This window comes from Corvus kubaryi, unplaced genomic scaffold, assembly GCF_017639235.1.
Source record: "Corvus kubaryi isolate FWS band 111438036 unplaced genomic scaffold, C.kubaryi_AGA036_p1.0 37385, whole genome shotgun sequence".
NCBI lineage: Eukaryota > Metazoa > Chordata > Aves > Passeriformes > Corvidae > Corvus > Corvus kubaryi.
Genome location: NW_024581127.1, coordinates 35,215,755 through 35,228,130, shown reverse-complemented (window position 1 = coordinate 35,228,130; position 12,376 = coordinate 35,215,755). Strand labels below are relative to the sequence as shown.

General features: G+C 48.5%; 1 protein-coding gene across 14 annotated transcripts in view; it reads right to left on the bottom strand.

Moving 5' to 3' along the window:
• ADGRB1 (adhesion G protein-coupled receptor B1) overlaps positions 1 to 12,376 on the bottom strand; it is a 281,192-nt gene that overhangs the window by 38,671 nt on the left and 230,145 nt on the right. For all 14 annotated transcript variants that reach the window (XM_042035706.1, XM_042035708.1, XM_042035709.1 and 11 more), the window contains 3 exons: positions 11,125 to 11,194; positions 4,109 to 4,175; positions 352 to 437 (listed from right to left, as the gene is read on the bottom strand). In XM_042035706.1, coding sequence (XP_041891640.1) covers positions 352 to 437; positions 4,109 to 4,175; positions 11,125 to 11,194 — 223 coding nt within the window. The remainder of the gene's footprint in view (positions 1 to 351; positions 438 to 4,108; positions 4,176 to 11,124; positions 11,195 to 12,376) is intronic.

The following is a 12,376-nucleotide window of genomic DNA, read 5'->3' as shown; positions in this document are numbered from 1 at the left end:
TCCAGCCGCTGTCTCTAGGAGTTAGTGACAAGAGTCACTTTGCTCTCCCTCGTTTCTGGGAGGATGCATCAGCCTGGGCTGAAGCCATTTTAACAAAGAGATGAACTTTTATCATTCCTCCACAGCAGCACAGGGCTGCTTCACGGATTTTGTGTCCTGCTGCACTGAAGGACAGGGCAAAGAGATTAAATCAAGTGTGTTTTTTTCTTTTATTTTGTTTAAATATGGTTTTGCATTTTTTGTTTGCATCCCCAACCTCTTTTTTCACCCCTTGCCTGGTTATTGATCACAACCTTGGGTATTTTTGGGTTTTATTTTCACTCTTTACTTAGATGTATTGATAAGGCATACCCTGCCCGTTCCTTCAGTTTCTTATCTGTTATTCCATCTTTGGATACAAGTTTGTTAAAAACCAGAATGCCAATAACCATGTTCACCTGTCAAAAGAGAAACAACACACAAGTTTTGTTTTCAAGTGGGTCAGGTCAAACTCGGTGGCACAGAAGGGTTCCTCCCACAGCCGGGTCACACTTCTGCAGGCCACCACCCCTGGTGTCCCCTGTCCCCCCTGTCCCCCCTCCCCTGGCCATGCATCAGTGAGTTCAGGAGAGCAGAATGCAGCTGGCAGCACACCCAAGAGGTTGGAGAATCATTAAGATTGGAAAAGCTCCCCAAGATCACCAAGTCCAACCCTTAACCATGGAGCAGGAGAGACTGGGAATTTCTCAGATTGCTGCAGGGCTGCTTGAAGCCCAACTTTGCTTGAGGTCCAGCAAGGCAAACTCCAGGCACAACAACAATTTTTTGGGCTAATCCAAACAGAGTGGCCAGGACAGAGGACAGCAGTGGGCTGACACCAGCTGCTTCCCAAAGCACCTTCTGGAGCCTGTGCTGCCACAGCAGCAACATTAAGAGAATGCAGACAAGATGTCACAGTTCTTTCCTGGTGAAACACCACTGCTGCTCCCAAAGTAAGAGATGGAGGGGCACTGGAGCAGGTAGAAACATCAGCTGCTCAGGTGGGATGTCTTGGGAGATATTGCAGATGGCACAGCACAGAGACTTCCCAAAAAAATCAGTGGGCAAAACAATTCCATGCAGTCCTTTTGTCTGTTTTCCTCAGGGTGAGAGCAGGGATGTCTGTGTCAATCAAAAATAAAAATCCACAGTGAAACACAGGCTGGACAGAGCTGAGGTCCTGCAGAGTGACCCCAAACTCCTCCCTGGGCCTTTCCAACTGCATCCATTGCTGCCAGCTGCATCTGCTTTACAAACCCCATCCGAACCTCAGCGACACGTTAGTGACACAGAGCACCACCCCCTGCGTGCAGGCCCGGCACTGATGGTGGAAAAAGGTGACATTCTCCTGGTTTCACTGTCAGTGGAGCAGCTGGTGGTGATAGAACCCTGTGGTTGATGCTGCTTTGCATGTGGGGCTTGCAGGGAAATGTTTTAAGGCCAAATCCAGAGATAAATTCATGTGACTTTACGTGCTTGTGAGTTTAAGAGATCCTTCAGAGGTGGTCCTAAGAGTCACCTGACCCAAAAGAAGGGACCAAGCCTCTGCCTAATTGCCTAAATCATCCTTGAAACAATGATCAGCCTTTCTGCTGGTCTCACCAGCTCACTGATGTGGAGTCCACAGCTGGGAATCCATGGAAAATCTCAGAAATTGTGGTTATTTTTGTGTGCATCAGCTGCTGGGTCCGTGGACAGCTGCAAGACCATTTCTAGAGTTCACCGTGGTATTGATTTAGAGAAACAACATTGGCAAGTCAGGCACAGTGACACAGCCAAGGATCATCAGGAAATCAAAGCCTGATTATTAGCTTGGAAAGCACTTTTAAATCAGTGATCCTTCACCGTGGAGGAGGTTGGTGAGGGCAAGAGAGGTTTTTTCTTAAGGTGCAGCCAGGCAGGAGGAGAGATGGGGTTGAACCGTGGCTGGATCTCTCCTAGGGCTGGCCCAAGTGTGCATCCTCATTCCTATGGAGCAGGGGAGATGACAAAGAGCAATTCTGCACTGGTTTTAATAAAGAAATCAATCAATCAATCCAGTCCACTGATCACCACGATCAACATCCTGCTCTGATTCTGGCTCCACTTCTTTACTAGGTCAGGGATACAACATGGATATTCTTCTAATAACTTGAAAAGTAGCTTTACTTCTTTATCTCTGAGGTAACATCCAGAAGCAAAGCCCAAAATCTCAGATTCCTGGAGATATCCACTACCTGACCACTGATGACTCTGCCTTGACTTCATCCCATGACCCTCTCCCTGCCTTCAGCCTGCACACAACTATCACCAGGCTGCTCCACATGAGCTGGGCGAGCAAAACTGCTTCCAACAGCTCTGTGTTTGAGGTAGATGAGGATTTTTAAGAACAAAGGTCAACCCTTTATCCTTAAAACCTGCAGCTGTTCAGTGTCAGTGGCCTGAGTGCGGGGTGTGAATATTGCTGAAGCTGCAGGCCAACCACCTCTGGGGTATTATAACTGAGCTCATCCATTTGCAGGCTCCCATTTATAAAAAGGCTTTCCATGCTTCTCCTTCTCCTTCCCCAAGCTCTTTGGTGTCTCTACCAGGGCAACATTCATGTGTCACCTTGGCCAGGAATGAGTCAGGGAGTCTGAACGAGGTGTGTAGCCTCTCTCTTGCTGCTGATCAGGGCCAGACACCCCCAGAGATGATTCACCACTTCCCCATATCAGCTGCAGGAACCACTATTTGCATGTGTTGACCCCTCTGTGAGGACATTTCATTTCCTCAGCTTGATGGTGAGGGAAAACTAAGCTGCCAAATGGAAGCGGGCTCCTGTGTCTTCCTCATGCATTAAAAGTGCTAAGGAAAAAGAGAAGGATCATGTCCCTTGTTGTTGGCACAACAAAAGCAAGGTGCTTTGAGGCAGCAGAGTGACTCTGGGCACTACCAAAGCTTCCTCCCTCCGAATCACTGTGTCACAACCCCACATGAAAGACCTCAGCTCACACCAGTTTTGATTTCCTGCAGAGGAGGGGCCACTGCTGGCTTTTCTCTTTGTCACTGAGATGAAACGATGGCACCAAGGTGGTTTGATGTGCAGTGACAGCGCTGAGAATAGAAGCAGCCTGAGCTTTTGTGGAGTTATTCTCCTGTAAACTCCTGCTGCGGGGCATTTCATCCCCCAGGCACTGCACGAAACAAAAGCCTGAACTGAAGAAGGAACTGTGAGTGTCAACAACCCCATTCCTGTGGGAATCTCCAGGGCTCTGGAGCCTCAGAGGGCATGAAGCTCCTCCACTGGATAAAACACTGGGCTGCAGAGAAACTGCAAGAAGACGTTGGGGCTCAAACATGGCTTTAAACCCATGGGAAATTGCTGCAGGAGGGGTTTCCTGGAGGAGCAGCAGTTCTCAGATTCTTTCAGCCCTGAGGCTTCTCATGGCCAGTGAGGCTTCAGCAGCAGGGAAGGAATGTCACCTCTTGAGTGACAGTTTAAACTCAAATAATAACTGACCAAGGTTGGTGTTGGGGCTGTGTTGGAGCCAGGGGTGGTGGGACAGGAGAACAGAGTCCCACCATGCAGGAGCTGGAGTTCAGGAATATTCACTTTAGCCTTGCCATCTCTTCGAATTCAAAGCCAACGTGACATGTTTAGGGTCAGAAGGGACCCCCTCAGCACTGACTTGAAGATCTGGATTTCACCTGCAAACAAGGACGCTGCTCACATGCACTGGCCTGGGATGGACCAGGAATGAAAGCTGGCTGTGAGGGCACAGCCTGGCCTGAAAACCAGCAGGAACAGCATTTTCTGAAGGAGTCAATGTCAGAGTTTTCCACCATCATCCTGCACTTCCATCCAGACAGAGCAAAACCAAAGTAAAGCATGAATCAGCTGTTAGGGGGCTCCAGTGAGAACAGAGGTGGAAAGCTGAGAGCTGAGGCAAATTACATTTCAGAATCAACCCCATCCCAAACTGCTGGCTTTGCTCGTTATTCCTGAAGGAGAAAGCTCCTCAAAACACGAGTGGAAATAAAGAGGGGCATTCTTGGGTTGAAAGAACAAGGAAATTGCTATAAGATATAGAGGGAAAAAAAAAAAAAGCTTTCAGACAAGCTCAAATACCAAAACGACAGCAGCTGCCGGTCCCACGAAGGCATAGAGGAGTCCTCCCTCTAACGACAGCCAGCAGCTGGAAAATGAAGAGAGAACAGAAAGTCACCCAGTGGCAAATGTCCCCAAGAGGCACACATTGGCTTCTTCCCTTTGCCTGCAGAGTTCAGCCTGGGAGGTGACACCCAATGGCAAAAAAAAAAAAAAAAAAAAAAAACAACTCAGACTTTAAATCAAGCAAGTTTTGCTTCCCATTTCTCCTGAACTTGCATAAAAGCTCCTCTGCCCGGGGAGCTGCCCGCAGGATGGCATTTGACAGGGGAATTCATGCAAAATGAAGGAGAGTGCTCTGTTTCAGACCAGGTCCTGGAAGCAGCTGGAGTGTTTTGCTGGCAAGACGATGCTCTTGTCCTACTTACTCAGGAGAAAGAACAGAAAGAGTGGAAATTGTCCCTTCTTATTTGCTGACCCCTGTGTCTGCCAGGGGCTCAGGTCCAGGGGTGCAGGACATTTCTTCCCTCCTTCTGAGATTGTCCCCATGGGGAAATTTAACAACACAGCAGTGAGGTGGGAATTCACAGCATTCCCTGAGTCAAATTCCTTAAAAAATGAGCTGAATGTGGTGTGTGGTGCCTCTTCTGGAAACCAGCTTGTTCCTTCTCCCTCACACCACGTAACCTGAGAAGGACACCTCCCTTCTGCACTGACCAGATGTGGAATTTGGGCTCCTGAACTGCCTGGTGCCTTCTCAAACTGAGGGAGCTCATTTGAGACCTCTTGGTTGAGGCCCTGGAAGTGTCCAAGGCCAGGCTGGATGGGGCTTGGAGCAACCTGGGATTGTGGAAGGTGTCCCTGCCCATGGCAGGGGGTGGAATGAGATGACCTTGAAGGTCCCTTCCAAACCAAACCATTCTGTGATTCTTTGTTTTTCAGGTTTGACTGTGAAGTCAGGAAGGAAACACTTTTTTTCCCTGTGAGAGGGACTGAGTCCTGCCAAAAGATGAGCAGAGCACTTGTGAAATCTCCGTCCTTGGAGACATTCAAAAGCCACCTGGGCACAGCCACCTCCAGGTGTGTTCCTGCTTGTGCAGGTGGTTGGACCAAACAAATGTGAGGCTCTGTGACAGCCATGACCATCCACAGCAGCACTGGAGCTGAAATTCCCATATTTTTTTGGTGGGAATCCAGCAATTCAGGGCATGGACACACAAATTAGGCACTCCAGGGCCAGAAGAGGATGGGAATTTACACTGTGTCAGCAGCCCCTGGGAAAGTTTGCATGCTTTGACAGGGCAGAACCCTGGAGAAAATGTGGGATGGAGTAATCCTGTTTCAGCAGGAAATGACCGTGCACTCAGCACAGGAGAAGGCAGGAAACCACAAAGGAGAGGGGACTTTCTCCAAGCTCTTAACTCAGCTCACCCTGCAGTAATTCACTTGCCTTGCCCTCAGCAAGATGTCTTCATTCTGCATCAGGAGCAAGCTGATGCTCCCAGGGGGAAAAAAAAAGCTTTCTTGGAAATATTTCAGTTTTGTTGATCAGCCTCATATGTTTTTTTACTAATTCTGAGTTGAAAAAAATGGGTTTTTTTCACCCCAAAACCATGGAATGTTTCTGGAAAGGCACCCCCAAAAAAGGGAAGTATTTCAAACTGAGAATTAATAGTAGGATATTCTGGTTTTCTCCAAGGTCTGAATCATGTTTATGTCTAAATTAAACCTGTAATGTGCTAATTTAATCAATTTTGATTTCTTCCTGATAGCAAGTTGCTCTGCCACAAGCTGTCTGAGAAGCTGTAATAATAAAATGAATAATCAGCTGAGGAGGGAGGGAATAAAATTGAAGCTTTGGAGCTCTGTAGTAATTGGAGGTCTCCCTAAATGCAAGAGGAGGGCTCCCAAATCCCAGTCCTTGTCCCAACCTTTTTATCCAACACTCTATCCTGATTTTTGAGATGTTTTTTCAGTGTCTCTTCCAACTGGTGGGTCAGATGAAGAAATCTGACAGTCCTGCACCGCAATTAGTGATGAGGACTTGGTGCAAAGAGGGTTCTCATTCCTGTGCGGTCCCTGGGAGCACCAGGAACTGTGAAGGTGAGATCACACATCAGCGAGCACTGGCCCTGATCCCTTCTGACTGCCTGACCTCCCTGCCACAGCACTTCATCAAAGCATTTTCCAAGGCTGTCAGAGGTGCTGGCTGCCAGCAAGGGAAAGGAAAGGGTGAAGGAATATCCAAGAAACAGAACTGACAGCAACCCCCAGTCTAGTGGAGATGCTTTTAGCCTCGTGCCTACGAGGCACAGAAATATTTGCATTTCGCTAAGAGGTTCCTTTATACTTTCCGAGGGATCTCTTCAGTGATTTTTTAAAAATAAAATTATCACTGGAAGGGAGGAAAGTGAATGGTTTAACAATTCCTAAGCAGTGTTTCCTCGACTGACAGCAGCTCTTGTGTTCAGCACAAAAAGAACCTTTTTTTTGTGAAACATCTGATCCTTTTGTGACTCTGCCACAGCACAGATGGGAGGTGGTGGCTTTTGTCCTGCTCCTGGGAAGGGTTTGCTTCCACTGAGCCCTTTTTCACACTGCCCAGCCCTGCCAGCAACAGCTCTCACCTCAATCCTCTGTAAAATCAGGCAGCCCCAATATAATATTTTGAATAACTGAGATTACAGCTGGGAATCAGGGCAGTATTTATCCAGAGATTAACCCAGAAGCTGCTGAGATACCTGTGGGTCACAAAATGCAGTGACACTCCAGGACCCTGAGAAATCTGCTGTGCTCTCAGAAAACTTTTGATGGGCTCTCTTGTGGGGAAGGATGCAAGCTCCCAGCACCAGTGGCACAACCTCAATTATTCACTTCAAGCTTTAGGAGGTTGGTTGTGAAGCTTTAGAGGTCCAGAGGCAGTCCCTGGAGCACCGGCTAAAAGGAGAGTTATTATTCAGGCACTCAGCCTAAATCTAAGGAGGTGATCAGTGGCAGGTCCTTTAAACCTCTGGTACCCCTCAGACTTTCTTTGAGACTGGAAGTGCAGCTTCTACTCCACCGCAGCATGCTCCAAAAAGCTGCAAAATGTCCTTTCAAATGCAGTTCAGGCAAGAAAAGGGAGAAATCCTCTCCTACCCTCGTGACAGCTGGAGAGTTGGAGTGTCCTAAGTACTAAGTAATAAAGCTTGAGTGAGTGGCTGCTGGGAATCACGACTCACAGCACAACACAGACACACCCCAAATCCTGCAGCATATTTTCAATTTTTAATCTGAACCTCTCTCTCCCTCCTCATCTTACGACTCAGTGGACCACTCTGGCCAGCTAAATGGTAAATATTAAATATACTACAAGCTCCCTAAACTCAGCACTGGCTCTGATCTCTCTGCATTAGAGCTTGGGGACATGGCCAAGCCTTTGATGGGACAATTCTTGGTGGGACAGAGCCTCGTCCTGCTGCTCAGTTGTGTTTTTACTGTTAGAGAAAAACTTCATCCCACGCACAATAAAAAGACAGGACCAAACCGGGTGAAATCCTGCTGAGGTTCCAGGCTGAACACCCTGCTGGAGGTTGCTCTGCTGAGGTTGGTCCAGCCTCACGACACATCACACATTTCACACCCTGCCCCCTCCACCAGCTTTGCCCTGAGTGTCTTTAACACCGAGATTAGCGCTGCAATCCCTTCAACACCTGCAGCTGTCCCCAAAATGCCCTCGTCACCTTGTCCCGTAGTTGGATGCCAGCGTTTTTTACCACTGTGAGTGGGATGAGAAAAAAACCTGCTGTTGAGTGGTAAATTCTGTGCTCACCTAAATATCAGCCCTGCTTTGACTTAACGTCCACCTCTACCACGGGAGCTCATGCACTGCTCATGCACTGCTCTTGGGACCCAGAAGCTGCAGGGTTGGAAAGTGCTTTAAAAGACTCTGGGTAGTCCCTTGTGGTTTATCTTGTCACCTCTTGTCCCCTCCTTCTCAGGGAGGCACGTGCTGTGATTAAAGCTTTTCCTTCCTTCTGCACAATGGAAACATTGGGCCTTGAAAGTCTGCAGTGCCCATCTGAAATGCCCTGTGAGTGCCCATTACACACTGGAGACAAAACTGGGCTGAAAGGACCTTCAAGATCACCTGGTGCCAACCCCCTGCCATGGGCAGGGACACCTCCCACTATCCCAGGCAGCTCCAAGAGCCATCCAACCTGGCCTTGGACACTTCCAGGGATGGGGCAGCCACAGCTTCTCTGGGCAACCTGTGCCAGGGCCTCCCCACCCTCACAGGGAAGAATTCCTTCCTCATATCCAAGCTAAACCTCAAGTTTCAGAGTTCAGCTCTGAAGTTGCTGCTGTGCAGTGCTGACTTCACTCTGGAGGAGAGGGAAAACCAAGGGCTCCCCACACATCAATGCAACAGAGCTTTTAGGCCTCTTTGAGCAGGAAAACAGGAATAAGTGTGAATGCAATGTGGTCTGTTGGGGCACCCTGCCCAGCTGGGCCCACAGCAATATTTGTTTCGTGTTTTAAAATGCACCAAAGTGTAAATGCAACTCTCATGACAGAGATGTTCAGCACCATTTTATTCAGCACCAGGGCTCGTGAACCCACCACTCACTGCAAGTGAGCTCTGTTTACCTCTGGCTCTTGGTAAAGCCAATTCCAGCAGGAATTAATAGACTCATGGAATGGTTTGGGTTGGAAGAGACCTCAAAGATCATCTTTTCCAACCCCCTGCCATGGGCAGGGACACCTTCCACTATCCCAGGGTGCTCCAAGCCCTGTCCAACCTGACCTTGAACACTTTCAGGGATGAGGCAGCCACAGCTTCTCTGGGCAACCTGTGCCAGGGCCTCAGCCCCCTCACAGGGAAGAATTTCTTCCCAATATCCAATCTAAATCTATCCTCCTCCAGCTCAAAGCCTTTTTCCCTTGTCCTGTCACTACATGCCTTTGGAAAAAGTCCCTCTCCAGCCTTCTTGTAGGTCTTTTAGGTACTAGAAGGTACCAAAGTGTGGAATTAAAGTGAGATGGCAGCATTGGGAATGTCTAATGGGATCTTTGAGTTTGAGAGGAACTGTTGTTCTCCTCATGACTTTGGTGGGACTCACCAGCTTTACCACACACTGGGAAACATGGAAAGAAGACAAGAGGAAACCCAGAACCATGGAATATCCTGGAAAAGGACCCACAAGGATCACTGAAGCCCAGCTCATCAAACTGGACTTGATGGGGTGTGAAGGCCCCACCACCACAATTTTGGTGACAAAACACCCTGACAGCAGAGCTGGGAAATGGTGTCACTCTGGCTGGGAGCACAGGACCCCCTTCCATCCCCTGGCATCCAGCCCTTGGATGCAAGGAGTGACAGAGTCTTCGGGGCTGAAAGGAGTCAGAGGATTGGCAGCAAAGGGAGGAGAGCTGGTGTGACCAGGCAGCCCCTGGGAACGCTGGAAAGTCAGCCCAGCCTCTTGGCCACCTCGCCCTGTGCCAATGTGAGAGCAAAGCAGGAGCCCAGCAGGTTTTGTCACACGTTGTCACCCTCCTGGCTGCAGTCTGGAGTGTGGGAGATGCTGGCACAGTGGTCCAGGGAAAAATGCCAGGGAGTTCTTTCCTGCATGTTCCTCCCTTCCCCGCCCAGGAATTTTTTGTGTGGTCAACGTTGACCACAAAACCCTTTAAAAAGCCACAAATCTTTTTGCACCAATTCCCACCAGCCTATAGACAAAAAAAGAAGGAGGAATATCCAGGACTTCCCTCCCACCCCCCCCCCCCGAGGCTTGTTCATTATGAATTGTTCTCATGGATGTGCCTGGAGCAAAGTGCCAGAAGCAGCTAACCCACGGAAAAGCCAAAGGGAATCAATTTGGGATCTCGGTGATGCCTCTGCAAACCAGGCTGTGTTTTGTCCTCTCCTGAGTCCCACAGCAAGCACTGGGTCCCTCTCCACCAGCACACGCTGAAGGTGGGACAGGCAAGCCAGGTGCAGCCAATGCATCCTTCAGGAATTCTGCCTCGAGAAATCCCCAGTCCTGAGCCCCCTGTGTCGTGCAGGAATTTAGGCTGCAAAGCAAACGGAAAACGCTGCTGTGCTGCTTGAATTCTCCCCTGCAATTAAAATGCAAACCCGGGACCATTTGGCCGTGGGTGTGCAGGATGTGGTGGGAATCGAGGGAGAGCAGGAGGCTCCATGTGACATTTCCTCAGTGGGACGATCGAAGCCTCATCTGCTGCTGGCCACATCAACAGCTCCAGCCTCAAACACTGCCCGTGTGGGATGCAAACCCCTGCCCAGGAAGGCTCTGGAAAATGATGGGATGCAGTAGGGAAGAGCCTGACTTATTGCTACAAAAAACATTATCCTTGAACTGTCACTATGCATGAAATTTCTAAGATTTTTAACAACAGATGGAAAAAATAATATTTCATATTTTCTTCTTCATTTAAAGTTGTGCTAATGCTCAGCTCTGAGTGAGCCTAGCCTTGCCTTAATGCATTTTTTACCTCTTCCATTATTTCTCCTCTGTTTTCCTTCCCTCATCATGAGCACATAAAAGTTTCCTAAAGACAAAACCTGTGGAATTTGGAAAACAGGAAAACATGGGATGCTGTCAAAGCCTTGGTTTCCACAAGTCAGGCTCATTCTGCTGCCTTAAACTGAGCTGAGCTGTTTTGAAAAGGTGAGGCCAATCTAGCATAAAAACAGATTAAGGAAAAAAAAAGCTGGTTTTAATTTTTAAACATCCTGAACTTTAAATATTCCACATTTTCCCTTAAAAATACATTAAAAAGCTCTTAGTAAAAGGTATTTAGATCAAAGTGATGTCATAAATACAGCAGTTAAACCTAAGTAGTCTCTATAAACTTGTTTTCAACGGAATACACAATCCAGCACGGTCAGATGACGGATTGAGGAGGTAGGGATGCAAGAGATGTCCTGCACATGGGAATTTCGCTCCCAGTCTGTCTCCTGTGGGCCAGTGGCTGGGTTTTGACAAAAAGGATGGAGGATAAAACAGGCGGGAGAAAAGGAATCCTTTACTCACTAGTTCACAGTGCCGTATCCCTTGGCTTTAGTAAATCCCACGGAAATGGCAACCACCAAGGCAGGGAGCCCTGTGGAAATGAAACAGGAGGAAATTCATCATTTAATCACATGTGCAGCCCTTCTCCCACTCAATATTCCCCATTTTTCCAGAGCTATTCCAGCACCATCCATTCCAGCCCGGCTCTGTGTCAGAGACTGAACTCAGGACCCCCAGAATCAAAAGTAAGAACCTTAATTATCTCTGTTAATTAAATAAATACCATGAACTGTAATCAGCTCCTGCTCTGTTGTGGTCTCAGCAGTTGTGGGGGGTCTCACAGTAGATGCAGATGCATAAAATTGATTTCTTTTATTCTTGGGTACTTCAGGATGTCTCTGAAGTTGGAATATTCAACCACAACCCAACTCAAAGAACTCAAAAATCAAGAGCTTTGTTTGCACTCAGTGTAGGATCAGCAACCCAAAATCTTGCCCCAAATGAGACAGAAAAGGAAACAAAAGCTGAGTTTCCCTATCCCAAACAGGTCCCCCAAGATCTGTGAAGGAGCAGGTTCCTCTGAACAACAGTGAGAAAGAGCTTCAGGTCTCTTCTAGGATCTGTGGAGGTTTAGAGTCCAGCTCTTCCCTTTCCTTACAGAAATGTCTGGGTATCGGCTCGCAACATCAGGTTCTTCAGCTCTGGAGGTCTCCACGTGGCTTTTTATAGCCCTGCTCCTCGTGGCAGGAGGAATTAAGCTGTCTCAATGCTAAAGATGGGAAAATCCCATTAAGAATCAGCAGGATCAGTAGCCAAGGGGATTAGTGCCCCTTGACAAGGCCCTACTAATCTGTGAGCTGCAGAGGTCATGGCAGGCGACCGCAGGAGATCTGAGGAATGTGCAGGCACAGCTTCCAAACAACAATCCTCTGGGAAGGTGGTCCCTCAGCAACACAAACCATCCCGGGAGTGATTCTTAGTGAGGCTCTGCAGCAGCTGGGAGCCACAGGGCCAAGCTGGCTGGAATGTGGAGCATTTGAGGGTTATCCTACAGGGAAGTGCTTCTCTTCCCATGTGAGATTTCCAAGCACAGGTCACGTTTCATCAGTCCAAACCCAACAGGCAGTGGGTCAAAAAGCAACTCTTTTAATATTGCTTCCTTCTTCCTTCTTCCTTTCTCCTCTCCTCTCCTCTCCTCTCCTCGCTCCGGCTCGTGGGGGTGGGGGGGGGGGGGCCCGGCCTGCTCCTCCGCCTCCGCCTCCTCCTCCTGCGC